The following is an 18993-nucleotide window of genomic DNA, read 5'->3' as shown; positions in this document are numbered from 1 at the left end:
CAGAACTTGAATCAAGCAAAAGAAGCATTTGGCACTGAGTAGTGCATTTTGATAATGGTTGTAGTTAAGATTATCTGGATCTTCTGATTTTAATCATTGAAGAATGTGGCTTATCCTGTCTGCAACAGACTAGGAGGCAGATGACACAGGGAGGTAGTTTTGTGGAATTTGTGAGCCTCAGTTGAGCAATACTAAAACTGCTTGAAAAGGGGGTGCAAACATTCCCCACCTCCACCCCTGAACAGCCGGTCCTTTTCATCTCTAGCAACACATGCCACACTTTGTGCTAAAATTACATTTCCAAGGGAAGTGTGGTGTGCAGTAGAGCTGACCCAGGCATGCCCTGATGTGCACACTGGTCCCAGTGACACCAGTCCTCCCTTGTCTGTCAGTTTGGTGGTGACTGTGCAGAAGGGAGGAGGAAGATCTGTGGGAGCAGAACAAGCAAGGGGAACAGGCAGATGCAGGCGTACCTTGGGCTCCCTGTGTCAATGCAGAGCAGATACACAGGGGAAAGGTGTTGCTTAGAGCTTTCCACAACATGCTTGAGAAGTTGTGTTCTTGTGCCACAGGTCACAAGAATTATTTTCTCAGTAGCATCCAAGCTATAGAGAGTCATGAAGATAGTGAAGAATGTAATTAAGCTTAAGTCTGTAAACCATTAAAATCTACTTTCAATTCAGTGACAAGATTTACAATCTATGACAGTCTAAATGGTGATGATGATCTAAATGTCCAGGATAGTAGGCTGGCAGAAATAGAAAAAATCTCTTTGAAGATTATCTGAACTGACAAGGTTACCAGAATCTTTTGTTTGCTCTTGACACAGAAAGACATTGTGCAATTGGTGTTATTGTGTTCACCAAAGCAAACAGCAGCAGGGACAGGGAGGTAAGGAAGTGGGGAGTGGGAGACACAGTAACATATAAAGGGAAATTGCATCGGCCTGTTTTCCACAAGGTTCATGAATGCAAAATGAAGCTATTTCTCCTAAACTGCTTGCTGTTTTCTTGCTGTTGGCAAGCTGGGGCAGTGAACCGTGAGTACTACTTGGGCATTACAGAGACTGTGTGGAACTACGCGCCCGGCAATGCCAACGCCGTCTCGGGGCAGCTTTTTGCAGAAGAAGAGTAAGTAAAACAGTTCACACTGGTTGAGTTTGATTTTACAGCATCATCTGGTTTGGGCACCAGGGCCACACTGGTGAAGGCAGTGAAATGAGTCTTGTTGGTGTCAGTGGATTTTTTCCTGGCTTGCTTGAGAACTTCATTCCAATGTTCTGCTAATTCCAAGCATTTGAATATGTAGGGAGGTGTGAATTTGTTGTAATGAAACATTTACTAAGAAGAGATTAGAAAAAGACCCCGAAAGTCTAATGTTTAACTTTGAATGTCTAAGATGCCAGTGCCAAAGAGATGACTTTTGCTGTTGTTTTTAAATGCAGAAGCTTGACAAATTTAAAACTTTCCTACTGTGCACAGGTTTCCTTTTTAGCTGTTCTTTTTTAGCAGGGGTGGTTCTCTGTGCGGCAGCACAACTGGGTCCTTCCACCTCAGTGGAGGAGCTGAGTTGCTTGTCACAAGGCAAGGAGGGTCCTGGGCAGACTGAGTGCAATGAGTAGGCTGAGGATAAGTACAATCAGGAGGAGGGGAGCACCCTGGAGGTATGAATAATCAATAAAGAAAACTCAAATATAAAGGGCATCAGAGAAACATTTGAGAGAGAAAAAGTGTTCCTCCCTTCTATTTTTTCAGTGCCTTTAAAATTAAATAGGACTATACCAAAATAAAAACAGTGATGAGAGAAATCAGAAATTGGAAAGATCTCAGAAATGCAGTTCTCATTTAGTCTGTGGATGAGGGATTAGATGATTTCCTGTGGTTTGTTTTCTCTAGTGAGAGCCAGCTCTCTCAGCCATGATCTACCACTCCATAGGGTGTGAGATGAAGCAGTCAGCTTTTTTTTCTTTCACTCACAAACGTCGTGAGGTATAAGACACTGTCAGTGATTCAGCAGGCTACTAATTCTGATCAGGGGTGGAAACAAGACACCTTGTCTGAGAATTCCAAAGCTGTGTTGTAATACTATGAACCACTGCTGTTCACTGCACTTTCACTGCTTTTCTCTGCTCTGTGATGACCTGCAGCTTGCTGCATTAATTCCAAGTTTTCAGTGGTTGTATGCCTGAAGTGGAGCTGGTCCCTTTTATTATACTTCTCATTTTCAGGTCCTTCAATTCCTCTTCTCCTGAGCCCTTTAACTATGAGGCTCTGTGTGTGTGGAAATTGGTGTTTATAGGGGCAGGGAAAAGCACAGTGCAGAAGGAATACTCTTCAACTAAATGGTAGCTGTTTAAACAGTCCAGTAAGAGCCATAACCTATTTGTTTGCTTTCGTTTGCAACTCAAAAGCCTCATGCACTCTACTAACTGAACCTTTGCAACTGAGTTTATACTCCTCAAGTTTCATGGAACCCTGAATTGGCATTTTAATTCCATTTCAGGTCTGTGCTTGCCAAGGTACATACAATTCCCTCCTCACATGCTCAAACAGTACTCAGCCTCATAGAAATTACCTTGCATTTTTGGGAAGTATTAACTTGCTTCACGTGGCTTGCTCGTGGTTGTGCACAGTGCTATGGAGGATGGGTCTTTATTTGAGACTATTAATTTAAACCATTAACATATAAAACAAGTACCTGACACTACAGATGTGTTTGTGTATTTTCTTTACAGGCAGGCTGAAGTCTTTCTCAAAAGAGGACCACATAGGATAGGAAGCACTTACAAGAAGGCTGTCTACACTCAGTACACCAATCATTTATATGATGTGATAGTTGACAAACCTTCCTGGCTGGGTTTTTTAGGTCCTATAATTAAAGGAGAAGTTGGCGATTCCATTACTGTCCACTTGAAAAACTTTGCTTCAAGAAACTACACACTGCATCCACATGGTGTAAGATACACAAAAGAAAATGAAGGTAGGCTTGATTCCGTCCTGTCCCAGAATTTATCAAAAGTTAATCATCCTTCTGAGTGTAAGTGATATTCTCTCATCAGAGAGAACACTGGTCAAGTAAATAAAGATTTAAATTAGGACACAATCAATTTAAAATAAGAGCTAAGAAGTTTGAGAATTTTTTCCAGAGTGAAATACAAAGCCATAAGTGGCAATTTTAGATCAACATTTTACCTGAAATAACAGTATTTGTGTTTCAACCAAATTAAGGGTATAAAGGTGTATAAGAGATTCAGGTATGGATACACAAAAGAAAAATTGATGCTGTTGTAGAGAAGATACAGTTCCAAATTCTTAACACTAAGTTCGTGTATATGGTATATGAGACACAAGAATCTCTTAAAATGGAAAAACAGATATGACTTAGTAATTAATTAATTAATGAGATGAAAGTCTGACACACTTTAAGATGTATTTAGGGGTGCCTTTGGGATTAGTGATGGCTTGTCCTTGCAATAGCCAGTGTTGGCACACTCAGACAATGGGGGATTTTCTGCACTGGATGGCACCAGAATATGGCTTTTATTAGGCCTTAAAAACAGTGTGTAAATCATTGGGAATATGATGTTGCCTCAAAATCATTTTTTAAAAATCTTTCATTAGAAAAATGTTATGAAGTATCAGCCTACCTTCTAAAATTTTGTGAACTTTTTCATTACAACCAGTATATATCTTGATATAGCCACACTGTGGAATCAGAACAGTATGTTACGTAGCAGTACATGCACTTTTGAGAACTTTTTTCTGTTGCTATCCTTCCAGCAATATTTTAGAACAGTTTCCAAGATTAATATTTAACAAATGTTTTGCAAATATTTGAATTGTTATCTTTTTACCAGAAGTACATAGTCCCCTTCCAATAAATAAAGGATTAACTTTAATGTGCCATTAATTGAAGTACTCCTATGGACTTCAAAGGCAAATGAAGAGATTTCTAAAGAGAAAGAAAACATCTATTCCCCTGATTTAAAAGTTGTGCTTTTTTAACCTATATCCAGATGTTCGGTCCATTTTACTGCAACACGTAGTGAACTTGAAGCATGGTAGGTGCTATCCTGACACCCTGTTGTGAATATGTTGTGGTAACAGTGGCTGTGTGGCATCTTCAGGTGCTTTTTATCCTGACAACACCAAAGATTTGCAAAAGAGAGACGATGCTGTGGAGCCTGGAGGCCAGTACACTTACATATGGGACGTGACAGAAGATCAAGGTCCAGCTCCAGGAGATGCAGACTGCATAACCAGGGCTTACCACTCCCACATAGATGCTCCAAGAGATGTTGCCTCAGGGCTTGTTGGGCCTTTAATAATTTGCAGGAAAGGTAAACCATAAATAAATAAATGAGTAAACAGATACGTATGCAAGGTGATTGATAATGGTCTGATAAATATCAGTGAAATAATTTACTGGAAGAGGAGAAGATTACAGTTGATTCTGAAATAACAGCTTTTGGTCTTCTCAATTAGCTGCCTTCAATAGTATAGGAAGTAGTTTGATTTTGTGTGTGACAGTGAATATAATTTGCAGAATACTTTGTCCACAAATCCAAGAGTGATATGTGTTCATACAAGGAAGTGTAAATACTGATATAAGAAGCAGATTTACATGCAATTATTTTATACTATCTATCAAAAGGGATTTTTGTTTCCTGAGTGTGTCTGTAAGTTTATGTGTACAGTCACACTCAAGAAAAGTGGCAAAAACAGGGTCCAGCCCTACTGAGACTACAGTCAAAACTGACAAAAAATGTCAGTTACCAAGGATTTTGAATATGACTTTGAATATACTACTTTCTTTTTCAGGTACAATGAATAGGGACAGTGATCAACACTTTGATGCTGAATTTATCCTTATGTTTTCCGTGATGGATGAAAATCTCAGTTGGTATCTAGAGGAAAATATCAGAACATACTGTTCTGAGCCTTCCGAAGTGGACAAAGACGATGAGGACTTCCAAGAAAGCAATAAAATGCACTGTGAGAGAACATTATATTAATGTTGCTTGTCACTGATATGGTGAAATCATGTATTTGTGTCTTGTCTCTTCTAAAGATGAATTGTTGATAATCTTTTTTTTCAATCAAGGGTTTTTCTTGGAGGATTAAGAAAGATCCTTTTAAATAAAAAAAAAGGGCAAGTATTGTACAGTCACACCTTTGGAGTTGTGATATAAAATTCTTAGGGGCCAAGAAGCTCTTTGCCAGTGTAGTTTCCCAGGCCCTCTAAACAGAGTTGTGTTACTTTGTTCTGTTTCTTAGTCCTGAGTTTTGTACTACAATATCACAGTTTACAAAAGCAATTTTTACTGTTAATGTAAACAAATAAGATACCTTTGGCTCTGACCAATGGAATTCCAGAATCATAGAAGGTAGCTGTGCAGATGAAATGTGTGTCTGGTATTGGCTCACCTTCAAAGGTGTGGAGCTTTCTTTTGAGCCTCTTTCTATTTTGAAGAATAGAGCAATGGTTGTATGATAGCTGCTTTTGAGGAAAAGATCCTAAGACCTGTGAAGTTAACTGTAATAATATTTATTTTAGCCATCAATGGGTACATGTATGGATACCTACCAAACCTCACGATGTGTGTGGAAGATAAGGTAAAATGGCATCTTTTTGGCATGGGTAATGAAGCTGATATCCATTCAGCATACTTTCATGGACAGACCTTAATAGAAAGGCATCATCGAGTTGACACCATCAGCCTCTTCCCAGCCACATTCGTTGATGCTGTCATGACACCAAGGAGCCCTGGGGAATGGCTGCTTAGCTGCCAAGTGAATGACCACATTGAAGGTACAGTAAAAGTTTCAGTGATCAGAATTTTTTTAGCTTGAGCTAAGAGCTTACTGACTCACTTCGGCAGGGCTCCTGACCTGGTTATATTCTCCTCTGGGTAACAAAACTCTGTTAGTAACTGAAATGCCTACAAGTGCATTAGATGGGCTTGAGCATGTAGCCATGAAAATCAAGGGCATTCTTATCTCTAACGGAGCTGCAATTAGCACAGCTGCACTTCTGCAAGCCTCAACTTTGGACAAAAAACCAGCACAGTGTTTGCCTCTTACTGAAAATAACTAACCACAATTTTCTGTTTGACAACATAAAAGCTGGGGCTCGCTCCATTTTTATCAAGGGGCAACTTGCCTGCAGACAAAGACATTCCAGAATTGGCAAATAAGCTGAGATGTTCTGTTCTCTTCCCTGTGTCTTCCTGTATTTTCAGGTTTTGATAACCATATGAAATACTTAGAAGCTGATTCCATGCTTTTGAATTATCTGTATCCCTATAAGGGAGAGAAGTAGTTTGTCATAAAAATGGAAAAGAACATAGAACTGAAAATCCTTCTCCAAGATTTGAAAATTCTAATATAAAAAGGAGTATGTAACTTACAGATTCAACAACACAGAGATTATAAACTTTGAAATAGTTTTCACATCCAGCAACATCCTGATATGGTTGAAGCATCCTGGGCAAAACTTGAATCCTACAAGTTGACCTAATGTATGACTGTAAAAGGGCTCTCTTTACTACATTATTTGTATCTCCAGCAAGCAGATTTGCTAACAGACTGCTCCCTTAGTGCAGAGACCCAGCAGTTTCACAAGTAAGCTCTTGGTTAGATTTAGATGGAAGATGGTCAGTTTGGTAGCATCTGACCTTGGCTGAAGTGCTCATCGACAGAACTGCATCCACCCTACCCTGATCTTCTCTGCTGTGCCAGTTGCAGCTTTAGAAGCAGAAAGCCCTTTACCACACCTGTCTACCTGCTGTAGATACCACAGCTGGGTCTCTCCTAGCTCAGCTGGCATGCATTCTTTTATAACATTCATCTTCTTCTTTGTGATTTGCATGTCCATCAGTGGAGTGGGAATTCTCCAGGGAAGAGGACAGCTGTGGGAAGCAGGGAGAAGGAAAACAAAGTGCAGTTCCTTCTCCTTAGGTTTCTCTACCTCCTCTTTTTTTTCCAGGTGGTATGCAGGCCCTTTTTAAAGTAAAAGACTGTAAGAAATCCACACCAGCTCACAATGAGAGTACAAAGATAAGACAGTATTTCATTGCTGCTGAGGAGATCATCTGGAATTATGGCCCATCGGCGATGAACCATTTTACAGGACAAGAATTAATCATTGACAGGTAAAGGCTTCTAATTAAAGAAGCTTTATTTTCCAAGCAGAATTGATTTAAACATGCTAAATAAGGTAAGACGTATGGTAGAACTGACTTTTAAGCAGAATTGCTCATTGTCCTTACCTCTGCTTAAATATTAATGCTAGAATAAATATCAGACCAAACTAGATCTATTGTTTTCCTTGTAATCTTACTGTAAATTCTGCTGCTATTTTAGTCATTTCACTGGGACTAAGATTAACTATTACATCCCATGTAGGCAGTGACCCCCGATGATTCAAGAGGGTTGATTATTCTGAGTAAGAGAACAAAGCTAGGAATTCATGATCATGGCCTCACTGATGGAAATCATGCTAACAGTATCTCATCTAGGAAACAGCCTGCACAATATAGCTTTGCCCTTTGCTCTGTGTTTACATATTTAAAACCTGGACCAATCGCTGAATACACTGATTCCTCAAATTTTTTATCTGTGAGTTAAACACTCACCTCCTCCCCAAGGGGCAAGGCACAGTTCATTGTTTGAATAGTATTTGTAAAACACTGAAAGGTCCTTTCTTGAAGAGTAGAAGTGTAGATTGAATCTTCTCACTTTGAATTTAGATGTTACATATTCTTGGTATTTTTATCTGCTGTTGTTGAATTATTTATAGCATTTAATTAAAAGTAAACTCAATGTTATGAAAGGTTGACTAGAAATCATTGTTGATGAGTCTCTAAGCACACTGGCATTTTAAGAGCAACACACCACAGTGACTTTTTCTTAAAGAGAAATTAGTGAAGGATAATGGATTGTTGCACATCTTAATGGGACTACATGTAAGCGTGTGGCCAGACCACTGAAAAGAGACACACTCGGCATGTCATAGTTCAGAAAACAGGGTTGAGGTCCTGACTGCCTTTGGACAGCTGAGCATTATGACTTTAACAGTTTGTATCTATTGCAATTTGTTTTACACAGTGAATCTCGCATCTTTTTTGAACAAAGTGAGACAAGAATTGGTGGCTCTTATAAAAAAGCAATTTACAAAGAGTACACAGATGGTTCTTTTACTGAACATAAAAAAAGACTCGCAGAGGAAGCACATCTTGGACTCTTAGGTAAGATAGTCTAAAATTTTTTCATGTCAAAGATTTATGAGAGTAAACAGTCACTTCCACTAGTTAGCAAGCAGTGCCCCCACCTCCAAGGAGGGGTCCTAAGCTCTCCCTGCCTCCTGCAGATGCTGGTGCCTGTGGCTTCCCCCAGGAGACACCTCAGGGTATAAGGAAGCTCTTGGAGGCAATGCTGTGGTGGTGCCCAGCTTCCCTATGGGAGCATGCCATGGTCTGCAAAAGTTGGGTTCTGAACTGCAAGACCAGGCTAGGCAGGTCTAGTCCTGTTGATAACCTGTCTGCTTCTGGCAGATGTTGGTGCTAATGTCTGTAAATCCCTTTCCAAAGGGAGGAACTGTCCTGAAAGTCGCTGGGCCCCCACGTGAACTGTGAATGGCTGCTGCTGGGCTACCACGTGATTCAGGCCATGTGCCAGGGACCTGGTCTGTGCCACAGCGGCCTGGGGCATTCCCCGGCGAGGGGGAAAGCAGCCAGCCACTGATTGCCACTAGGTTCGTGGTGACCTGTACACCACTTGATAGAAAAGTCCTGTAATTAGACCGTGTGCTCTTTTCCAGGACCTGTTATCAAGGCTGAAGTGGGCGAGCGCATCAGGGTGACCTTCCGGAACAACGCCAGCCGCCCGTTCAGCATCCAGGCCCACGGAGTGAGTTACGGCCGGAGCATGGCAGGGACACGCTATGGCCCCCTGCCCAGAGGTGTGCCACGGGCCGGGGGGAGGGCTGCAGCACCTTAGCATCTGCTGTCTCACCTCTCCATGTGTTAAAGGGGATAAAATAATGTTCACTTGACATGATTCCCAGTGGTGATTTCTGTGGTAGGTACCGAATCTCCAGCCTCTCACGTGAGTCCTGGTGCTACGTTTACGTATGAGTGGAATGTGCCAGAAGATGTGGGTCCCACAGACCAAGACCCAGACTGTTTAACCTGGCTTTATTACTCAGCTGTGGATGCAGTCAGAGACACCAGTTCTGGCCTTGTGGGTCCTCTCCTGGTGTGCAGGAAAGGAGCTCTTCTTTCTTCTGGGAAACAGGTCAGTCAAAGTAGAAAAATGGAAGCATTTGCATCGTCACAGCTCTATCTGCTTTCTCCTCCTGAATTGCACCACCTCCCCTCCATGTCTCAGTCTCACCCATGTGCTAAGGGGAATTCAAAATGTGAAGAAAGTGGGGTTGGTTTTCAGTCTGGCTCCAGATAGTCACTTCATTGTGAAAACACCATTGTTGTGAGCAGCCACTGGCATTCGAGTCTCAGCTAGGATGAGAATGTCTAGGAAAATATAGAGATTTTAAAGACAAATTCATTTCCAGAGGTGGTTCCTGCTGGTAAAAAGAGCATTAGCAGCAAATACTCACAAGATACAGCAATTACAGAGCTTTGAGATGATCAGAATGAAGTATCAATGTATGCATCTACCCTACTTTGTGACTTATAAATTATTATAAGCAGAGATTTTTTTGTTTCCTGACATTTTCTGTCCACTCATTTCTATTTTCCTTTGTTCTATTTCTTCTTAACAGAAAAATGTGAATGTGGAGTTTTTTCTACTTGCCACAGTATTTGATGAGAATCTGAGCTGGTACTTGGATGACAATATTTTGATGTTTACATTAAATCCTGATAAAACTGACAAAGATGATGAAGATTTCCAAGAATCTAACAAAATGCACTGTAAGAAAATTATTAGGTAGCCAAAAATAATTTCTACAATAAGGTTTTACTTTTATGATTTCATGTTGGAGGCTAAAAAAGTGTATAGTGGCAGAGATATTTCATTCCTTTCCAGTGGAAAAAAAACCCAAAACATTTCAATGTGATTCAATTTCAACTAAATGTGGTAGTTCAAAGTACAATGCCAGCTGTTCAGTGTCTTTCATGGCAGTTTAGGATTTACATGGTTATGTATCACTTTGAGCAGACAGGAGGAGAAGTTAGGTCTTCAGCCCATGTGCAACCCCTATGAATGCAACCAGGCACCAAGAGCTACATCATCTGTAGCCTTAAAGAGGATGTAGCTGAAAGGAGGTTTTTCACAGGATCACAGAAGAGTTGAGGTCGAAAGGGACCTCTGGAGGTCACCTGGTCCAACACCATGCTCAAGCTTGGCCACCCAGAGCTGCTTGCCCAGGACCACATCCTGATGGCTTCTCAATACCTTCAAGGATGGAGACTCCACCATCTCCCTGGGCAGCCTGTGCCAGTGCTCGGTCACCCTCACAGGGACAGTGTTTCCTGATGTTTGGAGGGAACCTCCTGTGTGTCACTTGGTGCCCATGGCCTCTGGCCCTGTCCCTGGGCACTGCTGGGAAGAGCCTGGCTCTGTCCTCTTGGCATCCTCCCTGCAGGTGTTTGGACAGGTGGATGAGATCCCCTGAGCTGCTGCTTTTCCAGGCTAGATGATCTGAGCTCTCTCAGCCTTTCCTCGTAGGAGAGATGCTTTCTTGTCCCTTTGTTGTCCTGTGGCCCTTTATTGCCCTCCAGTATGTTTGTGTCTTCCGTACCCAGGAGCCCAGAACTCAGCACAGTCCTGCAGGGGTGGCCTCAGCAGAGCTGAGCAGAGGGGAGGGATCCCCTCCCTCGACCTGCCTGCCGGACTTTGCTTCAGAATGAAAGTCTTTGCTTCTTTAATAGAGCAGAGCTGAGTTTCACACTGATTGTATTTTGGTACTGCAGAAATATTTTTCAAGTTTCCTGTTAAAAAAACATTTTTACCTTCAGGGCCCAGCCCTGCCAATAAGTCCTACTCTTTAAGCACATTTACGTGAGTGCTTTCTTAAATTTTGCTCTCGGGGCATTGCCACTATTAACAGACCATTGGTGCTGAGCATTCAGTGGTACCTGTGAGACCCAGGATTTGAAAGTTTTGCACAGAAGTAGCTAGAAAGGGTTAGTAACTCAAAAACCCTTCAGGTTGCCTCCACTATATGGCTGGAGGGGGTCACAGGGTATAAAATGGGATGCTTTATGCATCCTGAATACTTGACAGGAATAAAGCAGAGGAAATTCCAGTTGGTTAAGGCAGCAACCTGTGCTTTAGACATTGAAAAGGAGAACAGTTAGAAATTATTTTTCAATACTGGGGTTTAAAAGTTGTTTTGCTTGAGTCAATTTTCTAGTTTTGTTGATGTGATGAAGTATTTTATTATTGATATTTCTGTCAGTGTAAGGCATCACATTACATCTGAAGTGTTTATTAATTAATCTGTATTGCAGAATTAAATCATATATTAATAAAGGTGGGTTTTGCTTTCTCAAATCTTCTACAGCCATTAATGGTTATATGTATGGAAATCAGCCTGGTCTTGAGATGTGTAAAGGAAGTGTGGTTTCTTGGCATTTGATGGGCTTGGGTTCAGAAGTTGATGTCCATGGGATATACTTCTCAGAAAACACATTTGTAACTAAAGGAACAAGAAGGGATACAGCAAATCTGTTTCCACATACAGTTCTTACAGCTATTATGAACCCTGATTCTGAAGGTAAATGTCTTGTTTAAAAATCCTGTTAGTAATGCAGAAACTGTTACCAATGAATGTTTTATGCTTAGAGACAAGCCTTAAATAGCTGGTATTTTGATCCTGGTGCTAAAACTGTGCACAGGTGTGTTTGAAAGGCAGCAAATTGTAAAGACGTGTTCTTAATGCTAAAGCCTTGATTTTTCCAACTTCTCTGTGTGCTGAATTTTATTACAAGTAGCCATACTGCACAAAGAGTTTGTACCTTATATGAGCAATAGCCTGTGTGTCAGTCTTTAAACACTACATCAATATTGGTAATACAATCTTAAGGTAACAGACTTTTGTCCTCAAGTCTTTATTTCTTGTATGACCTCTAGGAATTTTTGAAGTGTCCTGCCTGACAACAGACCACTACACTGGAGGCATGAAACAGAACTACAAAGTGAAACAATGCCACTGGTGGAATGTAGATCCATCTCTGTATTTGCATGAAAAGACTTACTACATTGCTGCAGTGGAAGTTGAATGGGACTATTCTCCCAACAGGACATGGGAATTTGAACGGCATCAACACCATGAGGAAAGGTACTTTGGAATATACACAGGGGAAAAAATGCAAAACAAGCAAAACAGCAACTCGCTTCTCCTCTGAACCTTTTCCTCCTCCAGACATTTCTAGACACGCTTTATTTTCATATATATTTTTAGGGCTCACTTGAATTTGTGGTCCTTCCCCTGTACTATTGCCATGTAACTATGAGCCAGACAGCACAATGTTCAAGAAGTAGTCCAGCATAGACCTTCTGTGGGACAAGTGTATATTTTCATGATTTCTGGATAGTGCATGTGCGTTTATTATTTACTGATGTTGGTAGTCCTTGATGTGGAAAGCTTAAAACGTTCATCGTCATTGCAGCTACGATGACTACTTGTCCTGATAATTGATTACTTACAATCTGTAACAAGTCTTTGTCTCATGTTTATTTGTAGTCTGAGTAAGGTTCTTTTTTACTCCTCTCAATTTCATGAGATTGCACAGGATACGACATGACCTAATCCACTCACTGTGAAGCTTGTTGTCTGGTGTTTTGTTTCCAGTATTTGAATCTCAATGAGAGAGAACTGATTGGATCAAACAATTCATGCCAATTAGCAGAAGAGGCTAAACAAGAACTGATGATTTTCTGTGTTTCACCTGAATAACTTCAGTTGAGGTTAAAGTAGCAGATTGTAATAGTCTGTATTTTGTCATTAACTTAATTGTATTTTCTTCTTTTTCCTCAGCTTGATAGCACATTTCCTTGCCCTGCATACCACAGTGGACTCTGACATAGTACTAAGCACAAGTAATGTGGACTATGCTGTTATCAGACTTTTTTTTCCCCCACTGTCTCCAGCCCCCATGATGTTAGGAGAGAATCAGTCCCTCACATTTAATTTCATCAAGGCACTTAAGCTTTACAAGTTTTAGGTTTCTTTTCAGATTACAGAAGTCACTGAGGGCTCTGTTTTTCAGTATACAAGTTGCTGTGTGACTTCCTGCAATTTGAAATATCTGCCAGGCCAAGTGCTCAGCATTCCTTTAAGTACTATATAGACTTGGTGTAATTATAGTGAGTTTTTTAACCTTTCAAAGAGAAACCTTCCAGCTTAACGAGAATGTTTTCATGTTGAAGATACCAAAAGTTTGAGATTACTGTTTCGCTGAGCTGGACTCTTGTTTGATAGTTAATTGACATAACTGCAAAAGATGTTTTAAAATACATGAAGAAATGTTTTGGTTTTTTCTTTTGGCAGCCCTGGCAATCCATTTTTAAATAAAAATGACAAATTCATTGGCTCAAAATACAAAAAGGTTGTATATCGTGAATACACTGATCAGACATTCAGTACTCCCAAAAACAGAGCAGAGGAGCAGCAGCACCTGGAAATTCAAGGTAGAGTCATCATAAAGTTCAGTTTTGAAAATGTGAAAAATGCAGTGACACAAGCCAAAAGATACTATTTGAATAATGTTGAGTATAGTTCTACCCACACAAAGTGCCTAAACCTATGTGGAAACCCTACATGGAATTCCTACTTTTATTATGGTGTTTTCCCTGCAAGATTACATTGCTTGGTGTAGAAGTTAAAAACCCTTCTGGTTTGCTGCCTGATCAGAGGTCAGTGTTTCCAGCATAAAGCTGGGTAGCAACATCCAAACTGGCTTCAGGTACACAGTAGGTGCTCAGAACTTTTGAGACCTAGAGGCTTAACTTCAGCATCTCAGGTTGGCAAGTCATAGTGAACAACACTATCTGTATAAAGTTTTCTGTTGACTTATAAGCCAATAGTATGAATCTGAACACAACAAACTGTTTGCTCTGATCTCTTGTAAAACCCAGTTCATCTTTCTTTTCAATCCAACAGGGCCACTGCTTATGTCAAATATCGGAGATAAAATTATAATAGTTTTTAAGAACTTAGCATCAAGACCTTATTCTATCCATGCCCACGGAGTGAAAACAGACAGTTCTGCTATTGCTGTAACTAACCCAGGTATCAAACCATCCTTCCTTATTTCTAGCAGGTAACATCAAGACTTCTAGTAAGGTTTATTTCAGACAGTAGGAAAGACAGAGTTTTTGTTTGTATGTTTTACCTCAGGTTCTTAAATTTTTGATGTCGATTATGACAAATATTTCTGCAGTTCAAATGGCCCTGCTAGCTACGGCTATGTATCCTAGTCCTTGACTGATCAGTAATTTTTTGACACAACGTGGCTGCACCTTTCATGAAAGCAAACAGATTTGGTTATGTAGGGAAAGCATAGCTTATGCTATTATTTCTGAAGTTCCTCTGTGATCTTTACAAAAGATACAGTTGTCTTTATTAATATGGTAAACTAAGCAGGGAAGACAGACAAAAAAACCCAAACACTGTCAAGAAGAATCAGGGGTCTGCAGAAGTTAGCCAGTGCAGTAATTGGGAAGGGGAAGTTCAAGACATATATAAGCTGTAAATGGAGATAACAACTGTTTAAAAATGACCTCCTATAGGTCAGCATACTGAAAATTTCTAAAATTCATTGATACTTATTTAATTCAGGTGAAACAAAAACCTATGTCTGGAAAATCCCAGAGAGATCTAGTCCTGAGAGAGGAGATCCACATTGCATTGCATGGGCATACCATTCAACAGTGGACATCATTAAGGTATATAATTAATATCAGTCTAAAAGGTTTTGTTCATGACTCCAACATGGATATACTTATAGAAAAAGGGAATTCAAAATTCTTTCTGCTTTCTCTGTCAGGTTATTTCCCCCATTACCATACCTTTGAATTTAAATGTTTCTTGAAGTCAACTTGCAGGAAAGTCAGGGCATAATTTGAGAGTCATGGCCCTCCATGTTCTTGCTTTCTGGTTTTTCTGCTGCTGGTATAATCACCTCACTCAGATTTCCTTGTTGAAGCTAGCACTTTATAGCTTGCTCAGTATCTAATCAATCATGTGGGGGAAAGCTAACATGCAGCTGAGAAACACAACTCTGCCATTTCTTACCAAGCATGCATTAACTTAACGACTAATAACTTTTAGTGGAAATGAATGTACTCTTGCCTTCATGTCTCAACAAATACAAATAAAATGTCGAGAAGTATATTTTGAATGTAAACCAAGCTCAAAATGATAAAATTATAAAAATACTTTGGCAAAAAAAAAGAGCAAGAAATTAATATGGAATGAATGCTTATTTCTAGCAGGAGGTGAAAATGAGGCAGTTAGTCTTCACTGAGCTTGATCCATGGGTAGCATGTAACAGTGGAGAAATAGCCTTGTTTGCCTGACAATGACTGCCTTTATTCTCAGCTACTGACAGCTGTAAAGATAGTAAGAGGATTCAGGTCTGTCATTAAATGTGCTTCTGCTTAGTTAAATCTTGCAATTTTGTGGTTTTTCATTTGTCATTTCAGGACACTTACAGTGGATTAATAGGCACACTTGTTGTGTGTCATAGACATTATCTGCCATCATTTCATACTAAAAAGAAAGTTCAATTTGCTCTTCTTTTTATGGTTTTCGATGAAAATGAATCATGGTACTTGGATGAAAACATTAAAACCTATTCTGCCAACCCACATCTTGTTGACAAAGAGGATGAGGACTTCCTTGAAAGTAATAAAATGCATGGTATGTTTCCCAATTTAGTTAATATAACTCTAGGAACTCCATAAAATTATATATTTGAAAGTACTTCACTTAAATTTGACTTCCTCACTGCCCCCGAATTTACTGTTCCAGCGCAGAAGGCCTGAAAAATTTTTACTCAAACTGTTTGAAAACACTGTTAATGCCACTGAATGACTTTTTTTCCCACAGATTAAAGAAAAAAAACCCAAACAAATTCCCCCTCCCCTCCAGATATTCCCATGTTGAAGTGTTTTGGTGTCAGCAAACAACTGTTCTGAATAAGCTGGAAAGGCTATGTGCATCCTGAAAGCATGTCCTGGTAAAGCTTACCCCTTAAAAAGAGCTGTGGGAATTACAGATCTTTAAGAACTGCAACATTACCAATGGTGTACAGCAAAGAAATTTTATTTACCATGTTATTCTTTCTAGTTAAATATGGAATATAAACACACATGTTTATAATGTGCTGTCCAAAGCCACTACTTTTGTCTGGCACTTGCTTTCAAATCTTGTATATGAAAGTTTAGAGATCAACAATGCACACAATTTATTTTCTCTGTCTTGTTCTTTCCTTCTTTTTAGCCATTAATGGAAAGGTGTTTGGAAATCTGCATGGCCTGACTATGCATGTTGGAGATAAAGTCAGCTGGTATCTGGTGGGAATGGGCAATGAGATAGACATTCACACAGCACACTTCCATGGCCACAGCTTTGACTACAAGGTATCAAGTCCCTTTCATTTATTTCTTGCTGTGTTAAGAACGAGAGGTAGGTCGATTACCAAGGACTGTAATCTATCGTGAAAAGTCACGTTACAATATTAAGCAGGGCTTGTAATTTGACTGTAAGGTTTTTATGCCCCAAACCTTTATTTGATCAACATACATGAGCCAGAGAATATCTGCCAGTAGCATTTCCTGACTGGTAACCTCACAAGTTGCTTTAACTTGTCAGCTGTGAACTTCTCGTGACTGTTGCAAGACAAAAGCTGTAGTTGTCCTTCATTTTCATTTAGCTGATAGATTATTAAACTTTGGAGCATGAAATGGATGTACAAAAGTGATGCTTCAGTAGAAATGACACACAGGTGTCTTTTCATTCAACTGTGATTGAAATGTTTGGTGAGTAAATGGATAAAGCTTAAATTACTGCCACCTGGTAATGCCACCATTTAACTGTTGCTTGTGTTTGTCCTGAAGCAAACAGGGATTTACCGGGCAGATGTCTTTGACCTGTTCCCTGGGACATTTCAAACTGTGGAAATGACTCCACAGAACCCTGGAACCTGGCTGTTACACTGTCACGTTACTGACCACATCCACGCAGGCATGGAAACAACCTACACTGTGCTCCCAAAGGAAGGTAAGAGCTCTCCAGCTCAGTCATGGTCATTATGTTTAAAGGTGCACACTGGGGCTCACAGACACTGCAGTGTACTCAGAACCAGTGCAGACATCCAGAGATATTCCATGTCTAGAAGTCACTTGGTCATACTTCCCTCAAGGCTGCTCGGGAGACCAAAGGAACTAAAGGACTGGATGTTAACTGGCTATTGCTTCAGCTTCCCATCCATGTAAAGTGACAGATTTTTATTTAAAAAGAATTCTTCATGAGACAGTATTTCTGTACCTGAGAATTGCCAGTAGTGTCAGACTCCATCTCAATCTTTATTTAAAACAATAAGAACAGTTAGTAAATAAAGCTAAATTCATCATTCCTACACAGCTGAAGTACTGAAAAATTAAAAGTGTTTTCTTTCTCAAGAACATGTTTTAGCTTTACAGACACTATTACCTTGCTCTAGCAATATTACCTGTAAAAAATCTTGAATCTTGAGGAATTTTGAAAGCTCTTGTTTCTACAAAGTTAATACGACTTTAAAAGCAACTCTTTCCAGTACTCAAAAGACAGAGCATAACAGGTATTCCTTGTAATTGACAGAAAGAGAATAATAGGAATATTTAAAAATATGTGTATGTATATGCATATATATATATACGCATATAACTATATGATGTTTATTTGTATCTGTACTAAAAATACAGACTGGAATGTTAAACAGAATCTAATTCTATTTTATAAACCACTGGCATGTAAACCACAATCTAGTTCTATTTTATAAACCCTACTGATTTACAGAGTACATTGTGCCAAACCTGCACAGACAATAAGGAGGCTGATTTGAGAGTACACAGAAAGAGATGCAGAAAGAGACTTTAACTTGTAGCAGCAGTAGGTTGGATTTTTCATTATTAGCCATCTAAAGAGCATCAAAATGTACCCTTCAGTGCATCTTAAAGCTGTTTTTAAATCTAACTCACAATGTCCAGAAGGTACTGGGATCCACTGTGCTCATTTGGACTCTGCTGGCCACATGCACAGACTGTTCTTTTGATGAAATGCGTGTAAAAAAAGCTATTTTCCCCCTTACAGATAAACGGTCTTTGTTCCCAAGATTATTCCATCAGTTCAAGTGTAAAGGCATGGCAGGCACACAAGAATGATGAAAGCATTTTAACACAGTGGTTCTCCAAGGTCTCTCTTCAGTGAACATTCTTGGAAAATATTCTCTTCTGATCAACTCATCTCCACGTATGTTTTGGAAAATTTCATGTAGTGGCCACAGGTACCAAAAGGGCCATAGACTAAGACAGCTGAATGGATATGACAGCTCATAAATGTATTTTTCTCTAAATAAAAGTTGTATCTTGCAAGCTAAACATATTCTAGCTGGTGCCTAATGCATGTTATTTAACAGCTGAGGAACATGGAAGAGCCTAATGAAATGTACCTTTTTTTAAAGTTTGAAAATAACCCTTTGTAACAGCAAAATTTGTTTTGCATATCTGCCATCACACTGTCACATTTTACTAGACAGATATGGTAGTAGTTATTACTTAGAAAACAGGAATTTGGTTATCACTTTATCCATAAGTTGACACTGAAAATATATATAGTATTGTATAATTGAGCAGTTAACAAAATAGTTCTGTTATTTCTGTTGACTTATTTTATAATTTTATCCAGTAACACCTTTCAAGATGATTGGTACATTTAAAAGATGTGATGACTGAGGGATCATGGTTGCACAAGATGTTTTTC

At 39.6% G+C, this 18993-nt stretch overlaps 1 protein-coding gene across 3 annotated transcripts; it reads left to right on the top strand.

Annotated features, from left to right (window-relative positions):
* Nucleotides 1–930: 930 nt before the first annotated feature.
* Nucleotides 931–18615, top strand: CP (ceruloplasmin). 3 transcript variants are annotated; one of them, XM_064665603.1, is made up of 19 exons: nucleotides 931–1130; nucleotides 2735–2979; nucleotides 4127–4339; nucleotides 4821–4994; nucleotides 5557–5811; nucleotides 6988–7153; nucleotides 8109–8248; nucleotides 8821–8961; nucleotides 9085–9296; nucleotides 9784–9934; nucleotides 11530–11742; nucleotides 12099–12306; nucleotides 13519–13658; nucleotides 14131–14259; nucleotides 14809–14915; nucleotides 15675–15891; nucleotides 16474–16613; nucleotides 17091–17253; nucleotides 18325–18615. In XM_064665603.1, exons 1-19 carry the CDS (start codon nucleotides 976–978, stop codon nucleotides 18393–18395), a joined length of 3240 nt encoding a protein of 1079 aa, XP_064521673.1. In that variant the 5' UTR covers nucleotides 931–975; the 3' UTR covers nucleotides 18396–18615. The 3 variants fall into 3 exon arrangements, with proteins under 3 accessions (XP_064521673.1, XP_064521674.1, XP_064521675.1); XM_064665604.1 differs by having other exon boundaries at nucleotides 17091–17260; nucleotides 18331–18615; XM_064665605.1 differs by lacking the exon at nucleotides 5557–5811.
* Nucleotides 18616–18993: the final 378 nt, after the last annotated feature.

Source organism: Pseudopipra pipra, chromosome 10 (genome assembly GCF_036250125.1).
Source record: "Pseudopipra pipra isolate bDixPip1 chromosome 10, bDixPip1.hap1, whole genome shotgun sequence".
NCBI classification, from domain to species: domain Eukaryota; kingdom Metazoa; phylum Chordata; class Aves; order Passeriformes; family Pipridae; genus Pseudopipra; species Pseudopipra pipra.
The sequence above is the reverse complement of the archived record's forward strand: the minus strand, read 5'-3'. Positions and strand labels throughout refer to the sequence as shown.

Bases quoted from the DNA above. Each gene is read 5' to 3' on its own strand.
- CP (XM_064665603.1), top strand. From the start codon at position 976: ATGAAGCTATTTCTCCTAAACTGCTTGCTGTTTTCTTGCTGTTGGCAA. The intron at 2,980-4,126 runs GTAGGCTTGATT...TGGCATCTTCAG, and splicing joins ATACACAAAAGAAAATGAAG to GTGCTTTTTATCCTGACAAC. The intron at 5,812-6,987 runs GTACAGTAAAAG...TTTTTTTTCCAG, and splicing joins AGTGAATGACCACATTGAAG to GTGGTATGCAGGCCCTTTTT.